The sequence below is a fragment of the Gymnogyps californianus genome, chromosome 1, assembly GCF_018139145.2.
Source record: "Gymnogyps californianus isolate 813 chromosome 1, ASM1813914v2, whole genome shotgun sequence".
NCBI lineage: Eukaryota > Metazoa > Chordata > Aves > Accipitriformes > Cathartidae > Gymnogyps > Gymnogyps californianus.
In genome coordinates, this window is record NC_059471.1 from 176,605,800 (window position 1) to 176,624,877 (window position 19,078).

The window sequence follows — 19,078 nt, forward strand, 5'->3', positions numbered from 1 at the left end:
GTTACAGGAAGTGCCAAAAGCACTGGATCTGCCGTAGCGCTGTGTGTGTACAGAACAGTAATACTCTTGTCATCCTTGTGCTTCATCTAGCCCCTACCTCACTCAAAAACTATTCCTGGGAGCAGGCAGGGGACTTGTTGTGGTGATCTGCTTAATGAACACCCTGGAAATGAGTGGTCTGGTTTTTTTTTCTTAGCTTCTTGCATAACTGACAATGAATGTGTGTGCACAAGTGAAACTGAAAGCAAGGCATTGTGGGTATGTGTGTTATGAAGCTTTGTTAAGAGTTTTCACAACCCTGGGTGAGACCCGAGTCTTCCAGGCTGAGACAGTGTTCTTTAAAACAGAACTCCAGATCTTCAAGGAAGCTTTGGCCTACTGTACTGTTAGTTGTATTGGTATAAATCTGTTTATTCACTTGGCTCCTAAAAGTTGAAGTCATTGTAACACGGAGAACTTAACTCATGGTGGCAGAGATTGTATTCCTTCGGGGAATAAAATGGCTTGAGGATTTGAATTTCAGTAGTGAAAGATCTCAGGGGAAATGAGGCAAGCATCTTCTATCTTGAATTTTTGATTGAATCCTTTGGTGCAAAGCCAGTTTGTTCCAGTAGACCAGTGGGTGTAATGAACATGTCTATGGTATCTACACTTTTTTGTTAATATGGTTGTAAACCCAATTCATCTTCAGGTTCTTGTGACACAGCTGCAAACATGCTGCATCTCAAACTAAAAGTCTGATTCTTATTTCTTTGGGAAACTTCAGGAATTGGACAGATTGCAGAAATTGGAGATGCAGGTGTTCTTTAAATGCCTGTTCGTTTTTCTGCATTTGTATATACATTCAATAGAACTTCAGCTCTGGGTTTTTCCATGAACTGATAGTGCTTTGGTATTTGCGTGGTACTAGTAAGCACTTATACAGAAGACAGTACTTTGCAGATAGAAACAACACTTTTTAATGCTGGTTGTATTTTACTAGAGCTGAGGAGTCTTCTGAGTTACCTTCTGGTCTGGGCGACTGCATTCCATCTAACTTCTCATTAGGAAAGCAGCTAGTAAATAATAGAGCAGAACTGCATTGTACAAGCAGTATTTAATCTGAAGAACGGTTGTGATGATGGGTTTAATGCTTATAGGTCAGTTTTCATTTGTAAATTACTTTGAGCTCAAAAGTGATTATAATTAAAGTTAATTCAATCTAGCTGATCCTCACTCAGCTCAGAGGTTAGTGCAGTTCCTCATCACCTAATGTTGTTAATCTGGAGAGTAGGTCTGGTGTCATAATATATTTGTCTGGAAAACTGGACATGCCTGGAAGGCATCACAGAAGTTGCCTGGGGATTCATTTGATGACCTCCTGAAAAATTAAGCTATTTAGAAACAATGCATGAGGTTTCTGAGGACTTCCTACACTCAACAAAGTTAATGCAAAGGGAAAAATCTTAATTACGAATATGGCCCCATGTATTTAATGATAAGTTTGACCTTAAGTTTTCAGGAAAACTACATATGTTGCAGACTAAAACTTCAGTTGCATTCAGAAAAAGAAAATAAGACTTTACTAATTTACTTAACTATATTTAGTTTTAAATGATAAATAATTTAAGATTAAGTAATTTGTGTTCTCCCTAAAGATTAATCTTTTAAACGAATTTACATATTACCAAAACATAATCTGCATCGTAACTACTGTCAAAGGTTAGACTGGAGATCTTTCCTAGATGGAAAGCTGGTTAGATTTTAGTGTTGGAAAATACAGATACATTTGGGGCTTGAATATGTGCTTAAATGTACATCTGCACTGACATAGTTTACAGTGGTGATGTCTCAGTTTAAAGCTTAACTTGCGGTAATGAGTAGGCAGTTGCACATCAGCTGTTTCACCCGGTCTTTGTAGACTTTAGAACAAAATACTAGTTTACCCTTAGTAGCTTTTTATGATCAAAAGGGGAAAGCACCTTTTTAGATACGAAAACTTCAGTTTCTGGATGTACCTGTAGCTGTGAAGCATTCAGTTGCTGATTTGACATTTATTCTTTAAAAAAAAAAATACCACCACCACCCTAATCACAACCAAACAACAAAGAAACCCTTAACCAAAACCTGAGAGATACTAGAATTATTCTCGTTTTTAAATGTTGGAAATTCTGGTTAAGAGATTTGACTAAGCATGTGCCTGAAATCTGGAATGGAACAAAACCCAGGCTTCTAAGACCCAGGTTAGAATCATAAATGCTTGCTATCTTTTCTGACCATCTGCAGTAAGATCAGTTCAGTCCACTACTTTATCTAGATGTTGTTTAATATGTGGTGTTCCAAAGGAAGGAGGGGCAGTTCTTTCACGTTTCGTGTGGGATGACTTGCCTGTGAGAGAAAGTTTCCTTTTAGTTCTGGCTCTAGTTAAAAACCTGGCTCAAGCATTGAAAGGTCAAGTTGGGGGGGACACAGGAGGGGACAAGAAATAAAACAATTAATTGTTTACATCCAAACCAATTTTTAATCAGTTCTTTTTGAACTTCCTTTTAATGTAGGTATTTTTGTATCACTTCTCATTGTTCACCTCTCAAATACTCTTCATCTCAGATTTAAACTGCTTCTGTTCCTCAGGTATTCATGTTGCTAGGCCCTGAACTGATCTATTTCCTCTCTTCCACAATGTTCAGCAGTGAATACAGTATTTTTATTAAGGATACATTACTGAAGTGTATAATGATTACATTTGGCATTGTGTGCTTTAGTCATCGTGCATTCATTTCAGATATTGACTACTTTTGCATGTTGAGTAGATGTCTTCAGTGGGCTGCATGCAATTATATCTGTGTCTTTGCACAGCAATTTTTTGACCTTTTGAATTCTAAATTAGTTTGAATTGCTTCTTTTAGTATGTGTTACTTCAGATTTTAGTACTATTTATTTTGCCTCACTTGGATCACCCTTTTAAGCAGTTCTTAATTCTGTGATATTCCGGTTTTGGAAATTACTCATCTTGACTTTGGATGGTTAAGTATGAGCTGGTATATGGCTTTATTCTGTTCCTTGCGTGTGCAAGGTAGCATCATCAGAAATGTACTTGCTACTTTTGAACTGGTGAGATCTTCATGACGTGGCTTCTTGATTCTTTTATCACCTTCTTCACTGTTACGGAGATATCAGGTACTTCTACTGGTGCCAAAAGCATCATTGAGTGAAATTCACAAGAAAATGTTTATGAAGATCGCTTTGTAAATAAGGCTCAAGTTCTTCTCTACAGGTGTAGTATGTTTACAAATGCTTTTTAAACTCTGCACCTATATTCATTTGAAAGTGACTTACTGAAACCATAACCATGTGTATGCTTCCGTTGTTGGGTCTTACTACCAGTTGTAGCATCTCACCCCTAACAGCCTCCAAAAAGTGTCAAAGTGAGATTGTTGTTGTGTTCTTTTCTAGTGAATGCTAGCTTGTTAGTTGAAAACTGGATGTTTTAAGGTTTGCAGTTTAGTAATGGCTTTGTTTCCACGGAAAAAATATTTGAACTGAAGCTAACAAAAAAGTTGCTAAATATATTTTAGGAATTTCAGTGGCTTCTTGGGGAGTGAATGAATTTACAATATTGCAATCATCACATGTTCCAGCAAAAACCACGCCTTTGAAACCTGTCTACATTTTTCAGTGTGTTTTTTAACTTTCTTTTCTGATAAGGATGTTTAGATGCTTTTTTAAGTCAAATTGGATAAAAACTTTAATGCTGCAGTGTGTGAGTCTTACAGATAGCAGCATAACTGCCAATATGGTTGTGTTTGATTATGTGGCAATCTTAGTAGTCAACTGACACTCTCCTTTCCTTTGTTTGATGTGGTGGCATGCACAAGTTGATCTTTTAAACTGTTAAAATGCACCCTGCTAGATGAAGTACTTTGTTAAAACACAATTTTTTTATTACTTTGACACTTTTTAACAAACAGAATACTCGTACCAACATGAGCTGTTTAGAGAAATACTCTCTTAGGAAGTTTTAAATATCTTTTTATATATGAAGATTTTGATTTCAGCCCTTCAGGATGGCTGCTGTTTTCCCATTATCAGTGATGGAAAGGAGGAACTGCAACAAGCTATACTGATTAGTTTGGTTAAAAAAAAAACAAACCACCCTTGTTTACATTTTTCATATTTGAATTTAAACTTCTGTATTACTTTTCTAATAATGAAAGATTGTTCTATTTAGAAATTGGTAGGTTTTCTGCTACAGAATCTTGGCATCCAGAACAAAGGCCACATTGTGTGTTAATTACCCTATTTTTAGAACATGATCAGGGAGCTCAGATCAGTAGCAGAGACAAACATGCAGATATAATTCAGTCCTGATTTTAAACTGTAATTCTGTAGTCCATTTCCTTCTCCTTATGGAGACTCTTTTTTGCTGCAAGAGTAAACAGGCACTACCTAAAATTCAATGAAAATGCTATAAAAATAAAGGAGTTCAGTATTTGTTGACTGAATCTTCATTTCCTGATTTAAAAATTAGTTAAGGGGAAAGGTCTAAAAAGTGTTACCACTTGAATGAAAGCAAACCCTGCAGTTCCTAGTAACTGAGTTAGTTATATATATGATCACTCTTTTGTTTTGAAGAATTTGAGTTTTTCCCATCATGTAACTGGCGTTCTCATGCAAGTTGTAGAGCACTTTAAAGCTGAAATGTGGAAAATCTGTGGTTTCGTGCCATAACATGTATTGTGCAGAGGTCTGCAAGCACTAGTGAAATAGTTGCATTGGCAAATGGTTGAAGTTGGTGCCTTTACTTTGGGAGTTATTAGGAAAAGCAAAAAATACCTCTTGAAGGGGAGAGAACAGACAGTTTCAATTAATTGTGTTGTGTTACTTGGTTCAGTGTTATCATGATTTAGTGTTTTTATTCTCTACAGCCAGATTCTGAATTTTGCCATGTTATCATGAGGTAAGATGATGTAGCATACAGTTTCACAGTAACTTCAAACTTGCCTAACCCTATTCTTGATTTGTTATAAAAGGTACTTGCCTGTGGTGGCTTCTGTCTCTTGACCCTGCTGTTACTCGTGCAACTGCAGGTCTAGCTCTGTACAAAGAAATACCTAGCACTTTTTTTTAACTTTACAGCCTTTCAGACATTGCTAATGAAAGGAAGGGGGTATGCATAGCTAAGGAAGAACTATGATAAGCTTTTCCAGCAGCATTTGCCAGTTATATTGGCTTTAGCTGACTGGAAGATTGTTCAGCAGAGAAACTTGGTGTTCCCTTTATGAAGGGTGCATATCTCCCTTGTAGTGATGCGAGTGCTTCCCATCTTGGTCAATTTAGCACTTGCACATAGCTAAAAGTTCTGAGTATGTTTTGTGAAACACCACTACTCATCTGAATTTCTTATCCTTCTCTGCTTGGTCCAGAAGACCTTACTCAGGCTTCTGCTAGATTCCCATATATCGCCATGCCAGTTAGCATTTCTGCTGTTGACTGTGCATGTCTTTTGGATGTAGTGGATGAGTTGGTGCTTGTACAATAAATTGCAACAGAACAGGGGGGTTTGAGTTACTGGAAGGGTCCAGAGGCACCTTCTTGTTACTCTATTGAGGAACCTGGATTCCTTGCTTCCATTGACCTTTAGCTCCTTCATATCTTTATCAGATCTTGATAGTCTTTATATTAGTACTATCTTGTTTATTATCTCGTACTCTTGTTTTCTGTGCTTGTATTTCGGCAGACAATCTTAATTATCTACTCTAGATTTGAAAATGTAAATTAATTTTGTCAATTTTTTTCTCTCCTGTGTTAACAGAAATCTTTTGTTAACAGAAGAACTTTGAGGCACTAACAAAAGGAAATTGTCTCTGGAGAGTTCAGTGGCTGATAATGTCTTTCATCAGATAGATGTGGTATCTTGATGTTCTAGCACAGGACTACCCTGCTCACTCAGTTGAGATTGATTTTTTTTTTTGACCTTCAGCTTTCCTAAGAAGGCATATTTTTCCATAATAAGGATGATATAATCTGTTTGTAACATGTTGCTTATCTGCCATGTTAATGATAGGCGCAGTATCCCCTTGTTTCATGACCAATTTCCATGCTAATGATAATAGACGTTTCATTAATTTGATCACACAAGTAAAAAGGAAACACTTGGTCTTCTGCTTGATTCCCTTTTGAAATGGCATTTTTTAATCTGATACATTATTCAGTTGCTTCCTTTTGAAGAGGAGCTGAATGCACTCCTAGTTACTACTGAACTGTGTGATCCTTTCTCATGTAACAATTTTCCTACCTGGTGGTTGGTATCATAGCTTCTACTAACAGTCGTGAAATGATTGATATGCTTTTTTAGGTCTTAGTACCAAAAAATGTGAAGTGTGTAACTCTATACCATGTACTGCGCACTTTTTAAATAGTTCACCCAGTTCTGACGTTGATGTGAATGAAATTGCACTATGCAGAGCATCTGAGCTCTTTAAAGCTACAAACCTCTCTTAGTGGTTTTGAGCAAACTACCCCAAACAATTATTTTGAACATCTACAGTCAAAGAGTGTCTTTTGATGGATCTCTACATTACTATTTTGATTTTTGTTTTCTTTTTTGATGCTGATTATGTAAAGAAAAATGTTGCAAGTTGCCCTCCTGGAATGCTAGGCGAGAACATCAGTTTGAAATAACTTTTGGTGAATATATTGCTCTCGAGTTTCCCAGTCTGTAGTGAGAGTTGAACTTGGCTGGTATGATGTCATTTGTCTGGCACCTTTGGTTTCTGCACGCACTGCAAATAGCTTACAGGACTTAATCCTGATATTTTTTTATACAACTAGCTGTCCTCCAGCTGGACCTCTTTTCTTCACTGATATCTGACTTAGTCTGCTTAATTTATTATCTTATGTTGCAGATTCTTAATCCCACATAGGGCTCATCTATTTTAGACGTTTTCTGTTAATGTCTTGCTTTCAGTTGTCCAAGGCTTGCCAGAGACAGAGGCTGATACGCGATTCTGTGGACAGGCTGACTTATTTGCAGTGCTCTGAATTATTGACTACTGAGGAAATTAGTTTGGGCAAAAGGGTAGACTGCTTTTAAAGTTGTGAGTAAACAAGGCTTGACTGTAGTTTGGGTCCAATATCCTCAAAAAGCCCATTTGTGTCCCTTGAACTGCCTGAGAAATTTCTTCTACTTACTATTGCAAGCTAATTGTGTGAGCAATCCCTCTAGAGAAGGGGAAATGGTGTTTCCTGAAAGGGAGGGAATGGGTACTGTGTGTGGTATGGTATCCACAGAGATGCTGAACAGCTGAGATCTGTTGGCAGCCTGCCAGCCTTAGGGCTTGTGCAAAAAAGCTGTTGTTTTGCTGGAGGAACTGTGTCTCAGGAATGTCTTGCCTCCTCAGCTGACTCCTAATTCACCTCGCCATGACCTGTCTTCCTGAGGCTGAGCGGATGTCAGGGTAATCTAATACTGGCATGCTTACTTGGGCCACTTAAAGCTGACCTTCAAAAAGGAAAGGCTTCTCACCAGAGCGTTTGTGTCCTAGCTGTAATGTGCCTGGTGCTGCCGTGCAAACTCGGACTGGTATCTGTGTGGATAAAGGCAGACTGGGGGGAAAAAAGGAAAGACTGGGAAGGGCTGAATATTTGCAGTTTGTGTTTCTGTCTTCACTTGAGCAAAATTGCTTAGTGAAGAAACAATAACCCCTGAAAACTGAAAGCTTACTAATGAGTAACGAGGATGAACACATGACAATATCATTAGTTTCTGCATGTATCAAAGACATTTCTTAAAAACCATGACAGATTAAAGAGATGAAGTGTCCTTTAAACATCATGAAAATAGCAAATTTTCATACTGTTTTGGTAAGATTGAGGTTTTTAAGGGAGTTCTGCTAATTTTTAGTGATTCTGCAGGATGCACTCAGAACTGTGGCTAAGCTTGAGCTGGATTAACAGTCTCCTAACCTTTCCGTTTTGAAAAAGAACATGTTTCTTGTGATGGCAGGCAGGCTTGTGATCAAGCTTAAGCTTACCTGTATGAAAGAGGTTTTAAACTTTAGCCTCTAGAAAACTTTCACTGTAGCTTGCTTTTCTGTGCTTTTGCTTCCTTTTTGTAGCATGAACTTCCTATGCGTTCTCTGTAAAGCCCTGCAAAGATAAGATAACTATTTCTTTTCCTCTGCATATTTTTACAGTGAGCAGCAAAATGTTGTAAGTGAAGCCTCTGGGCATCTCTGTATTTGACCACAATGTGGTGCTACTGGCTGCAGCTGTTTAAGTGACAAGGAAATAACATGTTTTACAAATAAGGAGGTTATTTGCCTGCTGGCTTTTGAACAGGGGAGGAGGCTACCCTTTATTGGTACTCATAAGCCTTTTCTTGCAGTCAGGAGGCCTAGATTCTAAGTAGTATCTCAGCCCAAAGCAATCACCTAGACACTGAGGCCTGAAGTAACACACCAGCTGTAGCCAGGTTTGTTATAATCCTGCACTGACAACTGGTGAACTGGTATCCCCCAGGGACTACTTCAAGGAGTGATACCAGTGAATGCTTCTTGCTGCTCATATGCCAAGGTGCAGCTGCTGTTCACAATCCTAAATGCACCGATGAACAAACTGGGAAGCACAGCTGTGTCTTTCTTGTGGAAAGCTGAGTGATACGAGTACTGTATCCAAAGATTTAGTTTTGGGGAGATATTGCAAAATAAATACTGCAGTGACGTATTTTAGTATTGCTGATTGTGGTACATATTGTATCCAAAGCTCTGGATACTAGACTGGGACCTTGTATTCGGCATTGTGCAAAAATAGTGAAGGCTGTTAGCTCTTAAGGAATGCATTTTCTCAGTGCTTTTCTGCCTCGACAGGTTTTTTTACCAGTAGAACTGTGTTTGCAGAGAACCTTATGGTTGTTTAAGTAAATGACAATAAACTAAATGTGATGCAACTATATATCCATGCTAGTGGGTTGCACAGATTAGTTTAAATGTCTGCCAACATAGTTCTGTTGGCATAGTGCCTTGTAGCCTCCTCATATAAGAACTGTTGTCTAGCGCTGGCAGATGACAGTGTCATGACAAACAGTAGTATCTCCTCAGTTTGCAGAAGAACTCTTCCAACTGCAAATGTTCTGATACTGAGTTGTGTAAAAAGTGGAGGGAAGATTAAAGGATGAGATGTGAAAAAGACTGATGCAAGGAGAATAGGAAAAATGGATTGAGGCGGATAGGAACACACTGGAGGGAGGCTCTGAAGTTGACAGCTGCTTGATACAGTCTATTTTAATTTCCAAAAAATCTTTGAAGAATGTTATTCAAAGTCTTTGAGTAAACTGGGCCATAGTTGGAAAACATAGAGTGCTTGCATGGATTGTTTAAAAGCCAGGAAGCAGAGAGTGAGTAACTGCCGCTTGCAATGAGGAGAGGCAGATGCTGGACTTCACAGGGTGCTGTAATGAGATGAATGTCTTCAGCATGGTCATAAGTGATCTTGGAAAGAGGGGCGAACAGTGAAAGGATGAAGGTTGCTGATGACAGGTAGTTGTTCAGAATGGTGAAAACAAGGCCACACTGAGGAATTCAAGAACACAGAGACTGCTGGTGAAACTTCCTCTGCCGCGCTGTTGCTCTGTGTAGAAAAATCTGACTTATTATCTCTGAGCTGAATGTTCAAACTCAGAAACAGGATTTTAGTGCTTTGGTACTTGAGTGATAACATCAGCTTACCTGCATGGTTTCAGGGAAGATGAGGACTAGTTTATGAAATAAAAATTTATTACGATGTTGTCAAATACTTGCGCTTCCTGAGCCAGTGTGTGTTTTCTGAATGTGATTGAAAGCTAGAAGAGTTTCTGGGGAAGTTCTTGCCATGTCATTGCCTTTTTTTCTAGGCATCTGCTAATGGCCAGTGTTGGAGATGGGATGGATACTTCTTAAAGTTTTTAGGCATGACTTGGTCATAGCCAATCTTATGGCCTCGTTTAGAAAAAAATGTTTAAATGAATGGTAGAAGTAGGTCTCTTTTCAGCAAACCTGTACCTAAGGTGTTTCAGCTGCTGTTTCATCCAGCCCACTGGCTTGGTGAGACCATGGGGTTTGTTGTCACTGGTCACGCCTTTGTTGAAAGAACTGCCTCCGGTTTTATGGAAAGTGAAACTGTATTTGATGGGGAGGATGGAGAGAGGAAATATTAATCTCTGGAAGGAGCAATAATAGTTTGTGAATGTGATCAGTCTGTCACATTTGCATAAAAATGCATGAAAGGCAGGTGAACTGTGCATCTCGTGTTCTTTTGCACAGTGATACTACCAGTCTCCTTGAAAAGGTCCTGCATGAAGAACAAGTTAAGAGGAAATATGTAAGGAAAGTTATATAATTTGCATGGGTAAAATCTTTTGCAAATCGGAAATAATGCTAATTGTTACGTTGCTCAAGAAATAAGGCGACATGTAAATGTGAGTTGTAATTGTAATATGTTTTCAGTTTCTATGGGTCTTCAGTCCATGCTATCTTTTGAGAATGGTATCCAAAGGAGACTCTTTGGAATTGTTATATAGGCAGCTTACATCCATGTGTAAACCTGAATGCACAAGACAGGCAAACGTGATCTCAATTACGAGAAACTTAAAATGAGTCAAAAACGCTACTGGAACTCCTTGATTTCTTACTGAATTGTTAGATGTCCTTTGGTTTACAGTAGTGCTGCTGTTCTATTTGATAGCAAATACTGTATTATTTTTCTGAAATAGATTGACAAGTAGTTAGTTCTCTAGTTTTTCTGCATACTAGGGAATTGAAGCTTTTTGATTATGTGCAGTCTCCTAAATACATTATTGGCACTGTAAAGTTGTGGTCCTAAATGAAGACATCAGATACTTCCTTCCCATGTAATTGTTGGGAAGTAGTTATAACACCAGAAAAATATATTTTGATTATATCTACATAGAATGTAGATGTTAAATTCTGAAGTTTAGATTCTAACATGTCTCTTCATATTGACTGTTAATGTCCTGATCTTACTGGGAATTGTGCACTTGTGTTACACACTTTGGACAGATCAAATGCAATTTTCATTTTTTCTGGAATACACACCTCCAACACTTTGACTAAAATTTTCATTGGAATGCATTATAAGGAGTTGAACTTCCTGAAGGGAACTTGAGTTTGTTTAGCTTACTGGACAGCAGCTAAAATGGGGACTCTAAAGCAGTAGTTTCCATGCTTCCTGGGCCAGTGGATTATTCTTGGCACTTGGTGTCTCCTGAACCATTGGATCTAAGATGGCAGTAATGGGACAGTGTTTTCTTGTGCGTAGTATTATCTCTGACTTCAAGCTACCTGAAACATCTTCTTGGAGACTAGACTCCTAAGTACTGTTTTGCTGGTGGAAAACGTTATTCATCTTCTAATACGATTGAGAACATAGGTGCTTCATGGTATGCAAGATTTACAATAGTCTCAATGTGTCACGTTTCTAGTTGCTGCGTCTGGAATGTGTTTATGATGATACTGAGATACTTAAGAAAATTCTGATCATTCAGGACATGGAAATTAGTCATATTAAATAGCTTGACAGCTGGCATAAATTTTTTTTAATGTTGCAATTCTCTGGGTATTCTGAGGAACTACTTGGATTGGTTTTGTAAAGGTGGGATTAAAAGTATATCTACAAAAAGGAGTCTTTAGTATTAAAAGAAATTGATTTGGCTATAAGTGTCCTCTGTCTGCAATTACATGCTGGAAATGAGTAAAGAGTTACCAAAAGGGTTCTAGCACCCTTTTTGCTTCAGTTTTTCTCAGGTTATATTTCAATTTTTATATTTAGACAGGACTAGCTTTCAATCTGTGATATTAGTATAGTCCTATGATACAAAATGCAACATGGCATTTTGCTAGTACTTAAATTTATGTGAGTAGATCTGTTGGTTCTAAACAGAACAAAGTTTTTCAGTATTTCTGTACGCTTTAGAGTGAGCGGTCAAAAAGTGCATGGGAGATATACCACTCTTCAGACTACGGCACCTATTTATCCTGTTTCTTAAAGCTGACATGGTTGTGTTTCTTTCCTTTTTAGTATTACAGCACTTGCCTGTAGACCTTGTAAGTGAAGTCTAACGCTGCTGTTCTTATATTTTTGGTTTTTTCCTCTAGGGTTTGAAATCTAGGAGAATGGCAGACATAGACAAGTAAGTAAAATCTGTAGGTTACTGAGGTTCTGACTGTGTCCTATGCTGTACTGCAGATGGTTGTGATCTCCAGATACTTGATAGGCAGGGTCTAGGTAGTGATCTTGGCACTGTGGCAAGACGTGAGGTTTATAGCATGTGGGAGAAAAGCTTGAGTTGCTCATGCCAAATGGGTTTGGGATCTTAATTGTAAGTAAATCTAAAACTGGGACAAGGCACCAGTCAACTTGCTATGTTAGTTGGAATTCTCAAGCAGAAAAACAGATAGTGCTGCCCATTACTATTGTTTCACTGTGTGTAGTTTTTTCTATACTTCGAATGCTCATGTTTTGTGGCATTCAAAGTATAGTTTAGGTGGACATACCCTCAGTTGTCAAGGCCTGCACATCTTAACAAAGAGGATGTGTAGAGCAGAAGGAGGCTTTGACTTGTTGATATGAACAAGAGCTGAAGGAATTCTTTTGTAAAAAGGAATCTTCAAAATTCTGGAAAGCTGCTAGTTCTTCAAACTGTTCTGAGATTGTCATGTGAAACTTGAATCTATGAAGACAAATTTGGCTTTGTTTGGCTATTAAGACTTCTAGTTTGTCATAGATGAAAACTGATGCAACAGCTTGCTTCTACCCACATGATCTCTAATTTGAGCTCTTTAAGCTCATTATAGTATTTTATAAAACTAACTTGATCATGCTGTTGAATATTCCTAATAGCAAAGAACAGTCTGAACTTGATCAACAGGATATGGAAGATGTTGAAGAAGTAGAAGAAGAAGAAACTGGTGAAGATGCCAACAGCAAAGGTAACGTTGAAAACAAGAGTTTCGAAGCAGCTGCATACATGCTTCCTAACTAATGTGTTAAAAGGATTTTACTGCTTAAAATAATAGGAAATGGTAAAACATAACTACTGATGCACAACTGTATTTAAATTCTGAACAAAGGACTTTTTTTTTTTTTTTTCCAGTTGTGTGATTTTTATTAGTAGTCTGCAGTCACTCATTTTAGTCATGGTTAGTACCAGTTTGGGCAGCACTGGCCACCTGTAAGGATGTATAATTGGAAAAGAAAGAATTATTGTGGGTATGTGATTAGATTCTTTCAAAACTAACAACAGTTAAAAGCTTTTAAAATGTGAAGCTTTGGGTAGAGAAAATCAGGTGCATATATATGTGTGTGTATCTTATTTTTTTTTATCAGTTGCTTAGTAATTTTGATGCTGAGTTGTTTGATTGTGAACAGAACAAAAATCATGCTTAGTGTTACCACTCTTAAAATCAATAAATCCTTCTTTTTTTTCCCCTCAACAAAAAAACCTGAACATGTATCAGAACACTTGTTTTGTCTGTGCTGAACAGTCTTACTCATGCTTTGTAGTTAAAGATCTGGGGGCACAGATAGAATCTGAAGAGCAAGCAGCCAAAAGAGAAATAACTAATAATCTCTGCAATAAAATTATTTGGACTGCTGATAGTGCCACATTATGTGATTGCTTGAACAGAATAATAACACTAAAGAAAAGTAGGATAATTTTGCTCAAGATGATGTTAGAGGCTTTGCTATGTCTATTGAAAAAAGTGTTTTCAACTGGATTGCAAAATTCTGGGGAATACACTGGTCGGCTGAAGAGCAGCTTACAATAATTAAATGGTAACTATTCAGGTGTCCCAAAGGATTGTAGAGATGAATAATGTGTATTCTTAGTGATTAATCCCAGCTATTGTAGATGAGCATCTGAGTGGAAATTATAGTATAGGAATCTTGGAGAGAAATTTGATTTTATAAATCAGAAACATGTTTCAGTAGTAGGGGAACTTGACATAGTGTTAAGCAGTTCTTTTGCATCTGTAATTCTCGCTTGTCTAGTTTTCTAGTATTTTTTCATGCACAATTTTTCCTTAGGTTTTACTGATTTGCTTTTTTTTTTTTTTTAAATCTAGATAATTCAATTTTTAAATATGTCAAAGGTCCTTCTGTGGACAATAAGTAAAGCACTCATGCTTTTAGGAAAAAGCTCTTTGAAGAAATAGTGTTCATGGATCCAAGAACTTGCAAAACAGTATGTGGTCGGATTTCAGTTTGAGGGGATGTGGCTGTTGGCATTGGCATACCATGTGTATGATATGTATACTGATTTGGTATTAAAGAATAACTGGCAACATACTCATATGGCACAATTGGTTTTCAAGTGTATAGGAAAGACTAATGAATAGTAAGACTAGAGAAAACTAGATACCTTCACAAGAGGAGTAGTGTTGACTAATGTGAGGTAGTACCTTTAAGAAGTAATTACAGCTTCTACTGCTAAAATATAAACTGATTGCAATCATTATGGAGAAACAAGACTCCTTTTTTGGATGTCGCTTGAAACATAACTTTTCAGCATGTAATTTCAGTGCTAGGACATAAAAGTGGAAGAGAATGTTCACATGTGGTTACTGTAGTGAAGGGCATAGGAATGGAAAATGGTATGCTATTTCCAAAAGCCTTGTGTATCAAGAAGGATTCAAAAGCTTCACTCTAATTTGAAGGTGTCAGGAGAATGCTATATAAACCTAGTATCTTATAAGGAATGCAAAGTACTTGTTTGCCTATCTGTAGATGTTGAGGATAGGGGGAAGAAGGCAAAACAGCATGATAAAAACTGATCATAAATTCTTATTAAAAAATATGAAGTTGTGAAACTCATTTCCGCAGGTTGAGGCACAGATTTTTAGCAGAAGTAAAAGTGTTGATGTTAATATGGATAATGAGAACACTTAGGCTAGCAAATTGTATGGTTTTTAAATGTACTTCTACCTTGTAGTTTGAAACAGGTTTCCCATTTGGACAAAGTGCTTTCTAAAGATGATGTAGACTTCAAGGACCTAGTACTGATATTCTGTAGTCAATAACATGTCAGTCTATTCTAATGAATAATTTATTCTTTTGCAGGAAAAATTAGGTAAACATAGATTTCTAAAGCAGTTTTAAATCCAAGTCTGAAACTATCTTGTTTCTTTCCACTTTCCCAAAATGGAACGAAAATCCCAATTCCAGTTTTTATTCCCTTCTTAAAGTAAAAATACAAATTCTTCTGCCTTGCCTTTCCTTAATGAATTCAAAATAAAAGCAGTCAAGGCAAAAATGATGCTTTTAGGAGCATCATATAAAGCCTTCCCTTTTAACAAAAAAGCTCAGCTTGCTGAGTAGTGGCTGTTTTAATCCACGTGCTGTTTCCATGTTCAGAGTAGGATGGATTTGGTCCATGCTTCCAAAATGGAGAGCTATTTGAAATAGTACTTTGTCTATGTTTCTTTTTACAAGTGTATATGTAGTAAACGTACTGCTTTTTTGTAGTATTTAAGTAACTTTTTTCAAGATTAGTCCAAAAAATGCACCTTGCACTTATGTAATTTTCTTCTTTAATTTAGCTCGGCAGTTGACTGTGCAGATGATGCAAAATCCTCAGATTCTTGCAGCCCTTCAGGAAAGACTTGATGGTCTGGTAGGAACATCTACAGGATACATAGAAAGGTACAGTATTTGTTCAGTATCGGCAGAGCGGTATAAATGGTTCTTTTGCTTTCTGAACAGTATTGTCTGTAGCATTAATAGTCATAAACAACTGTGCTGCCTGGATAGCAGGAGAACTAATATAGTCTGTCTGCAGTGCATCTCAGAATTGATGAGTTTTTATTTGGGCTTTTACGTAGAAAAGAATGCTAAAATACTTACAGTGGCTGACCCTGTCCCCTGCAGTTACAATATGGCACACTTTTTTAAAAGATACTTTCCTGCTACTTGGAATGTCTTTTGTAGCTTTGCCTTAATCATGAAACATCAGTTATCTTAAGTATGGACAAATACTTGGAGACCTAGTGTCTCTAATATAGTAGTTTTTTGGTTAGAGTGTAACCAGTAGCTAATAAAATTAGGAATGTTGTATCAGTACTTCATGTGGTCTCCTTATGTATGGAAACTTGCAACAATCTCTTGCTAAAATTTTCTTCATCTGCATTAACAGATAGAATTTTCTGGCTGTCTTAAGTAATTTCTGATTGCGTACGAACATTTTACCACATCCACAGGAAATGTAAAGCATACAACTGTCTTGCTGTGATAGGGTCCTACATTGCTATTGACTTGAACTGGGGCAGCTACTGAGTAACAGGCATTGCTGCTGCTGCTACTCCTACTCGTACCACTTTCCTGTTATAAATGATAGCATGGGAGAAAAGCCCATTTAACTAATGTACTTCCCTAATAAATACTGGCCCAAGAAAGCGCATGGAGTAAAAGAGTACCCAGGTTCTTTCTCTTCTAGATACTGTGCACTACAGGCTTTCTATACCCAATGTTTTTCCTCTGTTTTTCAACAGATGTTAATTAGCCTCTACTAATCTTTCAGGTCCTTGATCTAAGAAGTGAACAAAAGTGGTAACATTGATTTACATGTCACTCTTCTAGTCAGCTGCTCTCTAAGATACTGTACTATTTCTTCATCAATTCCAAGTACAGTAGCGCATTCTCTATCACAAAAGCAGTGCAACTTTGCCATTGTACCAAACGCTTACCTAACTTGCAATACAAAAATAACTGGAAAATGTGTGTAACTTGAGTCTGTGCTTTCTCAACGTATGTATGCTGACTTAACCATGCTTTACAGGTGCCTCTTACATGTCTTCCCCAGTATTATTTTGAGCTTATTTATCTACAGAGCCTAGGCACTGAGGTGGCACAGAAGTCAGCAGGAATCTGGGATCCTAAAAGCCTGTTATGTGGGCTGTTAAGGAAATAGGTGGATAAGCTGGTAGGAAACTAAACAGGTTCCAGGAAAACATCTGTCTGCTCAGGCTTAGAATCTGCTAATTGCTTGGCAGCTATCCAATAACTTACCTCTTCACCTGTGCCTGGCCACAATAATTTTAATGAAACTTACTTTCATAGAGTAGGATTTCCCTCAACTGCTCGCAGGAGGTTGTATTCTTGTGTGATCATAACATTTGCTAGTGGCTTGTATTCAGAGCAACAGGTTTTACTTGCCACTGTTGTACTTGTGCAGTCCAGTTCAGATTTCTTGGTCTGCTTCTCCATTTTGGATTTACTTTGTAAGAGCTGTCTCTTTCATGAAATTGTCTGTCTTTTTCTACAAGTAAAGAGTTTATAAAGGTAGTGGATGTAAAAATTGTGAAATTTGAACTAATTGGCATGGACTGTAATGAAGTGTAGCTTTGACACATGCAAGAGATTCTAGATTCTCTAATAAAGGGGTTAAAATCTTTACTCTGACATACCGGAGTTGGACATGCTGCATGTATGGCGCTGCCTCTTAGAAATTTCATAGTACTTTATATGCAATTGCTAGGACCAGTACTCTTAGTCTAGATATATGCATGTGGCATTAAGTGGGCGATTGTTGTATGACTTATCTGTGTGGTCATGTTAATTTTCTTCCTTAACACTTTTTTCTTGAACTAACTGAACTTGCTACTTAAGTTGCTGTTATTTCTGATATTGTACTTGAAGATAAAATTACAGCAAATGATTAACTTGACTACTTTCTGGAAACGTGTCAGCGTAACAAGAATGTCATCAACCCTTTATGAGCGTACATGACTAAATTTAAGTGGTTTTGGTAGTTTTTGTAGCAGATGTACTTTTGCCCAAATTGGAAGGTTAAGGGAAATCTTGATTTAATGGTGATATGCATATTATCTTAGTAACCAGAAATAGTATATTCATGTTGAGCGTAAAGCTGTCAGGGAGAAGGGTTCTGCATTTTAAAGTGAACAAGGATGTTGGAACATGTGCTTGTCCTACCTAATAGAGGTAAGATAGCTTTAGTAATTAATATGAACCTTCAGTGTTTAACTAAACTAATACGTTCTTGGTTACTTCCTCTAACCTGAAGCTGGTCCTAAAAATTAAAAGCAGTTGTTTACTACTGTGTTCTAAATAGCGTGGCACAACTGCTTAAATAAAGTAAGTATAGGAAGTTAACATAGTAATCTTCTGTAGCCATATGCTGGGATTTGGCCCACCTCACAGGCAATGGAGGCTGTCAGCAATCTACCCCATGAATCTCACCAGTAGCCTTGATGTAGGTAACTTTCTGTCCTAACAGTAAGTCTGTGTTTGCATAGCTTACTAAAGTGAAACTGGTATTAAAGAGATGTAGCTGACAAGTATTTATGAGGATTGCATTAATTGCTTTCCTTTTACACATGTATAATAGTGGCTCATTTAGCAAAACAGTTCTGGCTTACTTTGGGAGTGACACTTAATATGTTAGAAGACAGTAGTACCAGCTGCTTTGCTCAGTGAAACAAAAATGTGAATTTTGAAGATTAACTTCCTTAGCTAAGAATAACTTGATTGTCTTGAACTTTCTTTAATAAAACCAAGCCAACTAGTGATAAGACCTTTCTTAATTCTGCTCAGTTGTATGAATTTACTATGCTGCTCATTGATAATGTAAAACTTGTTTTTAGTATGAAGTTTTATTGCACAAGTTTGTCTCATGATTGACCCAGGTGTTTGGAATACTCTGGTTCTAACTGAGGTTAAGCCTCAGTTTAAGAGCCTGTGCTAACAGTTTCAATACGCATGGTGCAGTGGGTCATAGTTTTGATTTGTACAGCTTTCTAAAGCTTAAAATAGAGTGTAAAATCTGTTTCTGTGCAAGTTGGTTAACTTGCAGGGGGACTGGTTAAGGAGGGGTCAGAGGTGCTTAGAATGCAGTGTTAGTAACAGTTCTGTCACTGAATTTTTCAGCTTGCCTAAAGTTGTTAAAAGACGTGTGAATGCTCTCAAGAACCTTCAAGTTCAGTGTGCACAGATAGAAGCAAAGTTCTACGAGGAAGTTCATGAGCTGGAAAGAAAGTATGCTGCGCTCTATCAGCCCTTATTTGACAAGGTATTTTAATGCTAATCTGAT

At 37.4% G+C, this 19,078-nt stretch overlaps 1 protein-coding gene across 4 annotated transcripts in view; it reads left to right on the forward strand.

Moving 5' to 3' along the window:
* The window catches only part of NAP1L1 (nucleosome assembly protein 1 like 1), a 32,062-nt gene that overhangs the window by 2,095 nt on the left and 10,889 nt on the right, over positions 1-19,078 (forward strand). For all 4 annotated transcript variants that reach the window (XM_050915811.1, XM_050915792.1, XM_050915821.1 and 1 more), the window contains exons 2-5: positions 12,129-12,163; positions 12,874-12,962; positions 15,573-15,675; positions 18,916-19,057. In XM_050915811.1, coding sequence (XP_050771768.1) covers positions 12,147-12,163; positions 12,874-12,962; positions 15,573-15,675; positions 18,916-19,057 — 351 coding nt within the window. In that variant the 5' untranslated portion in view covers positions 12,129-12,146. The remainder of the gene's footprint in view (positions 1-12,128; positions 12,164-12,873; positions 12,963-15,572; positions 15,676-18,915; positions 19,058-19,078) is intronic.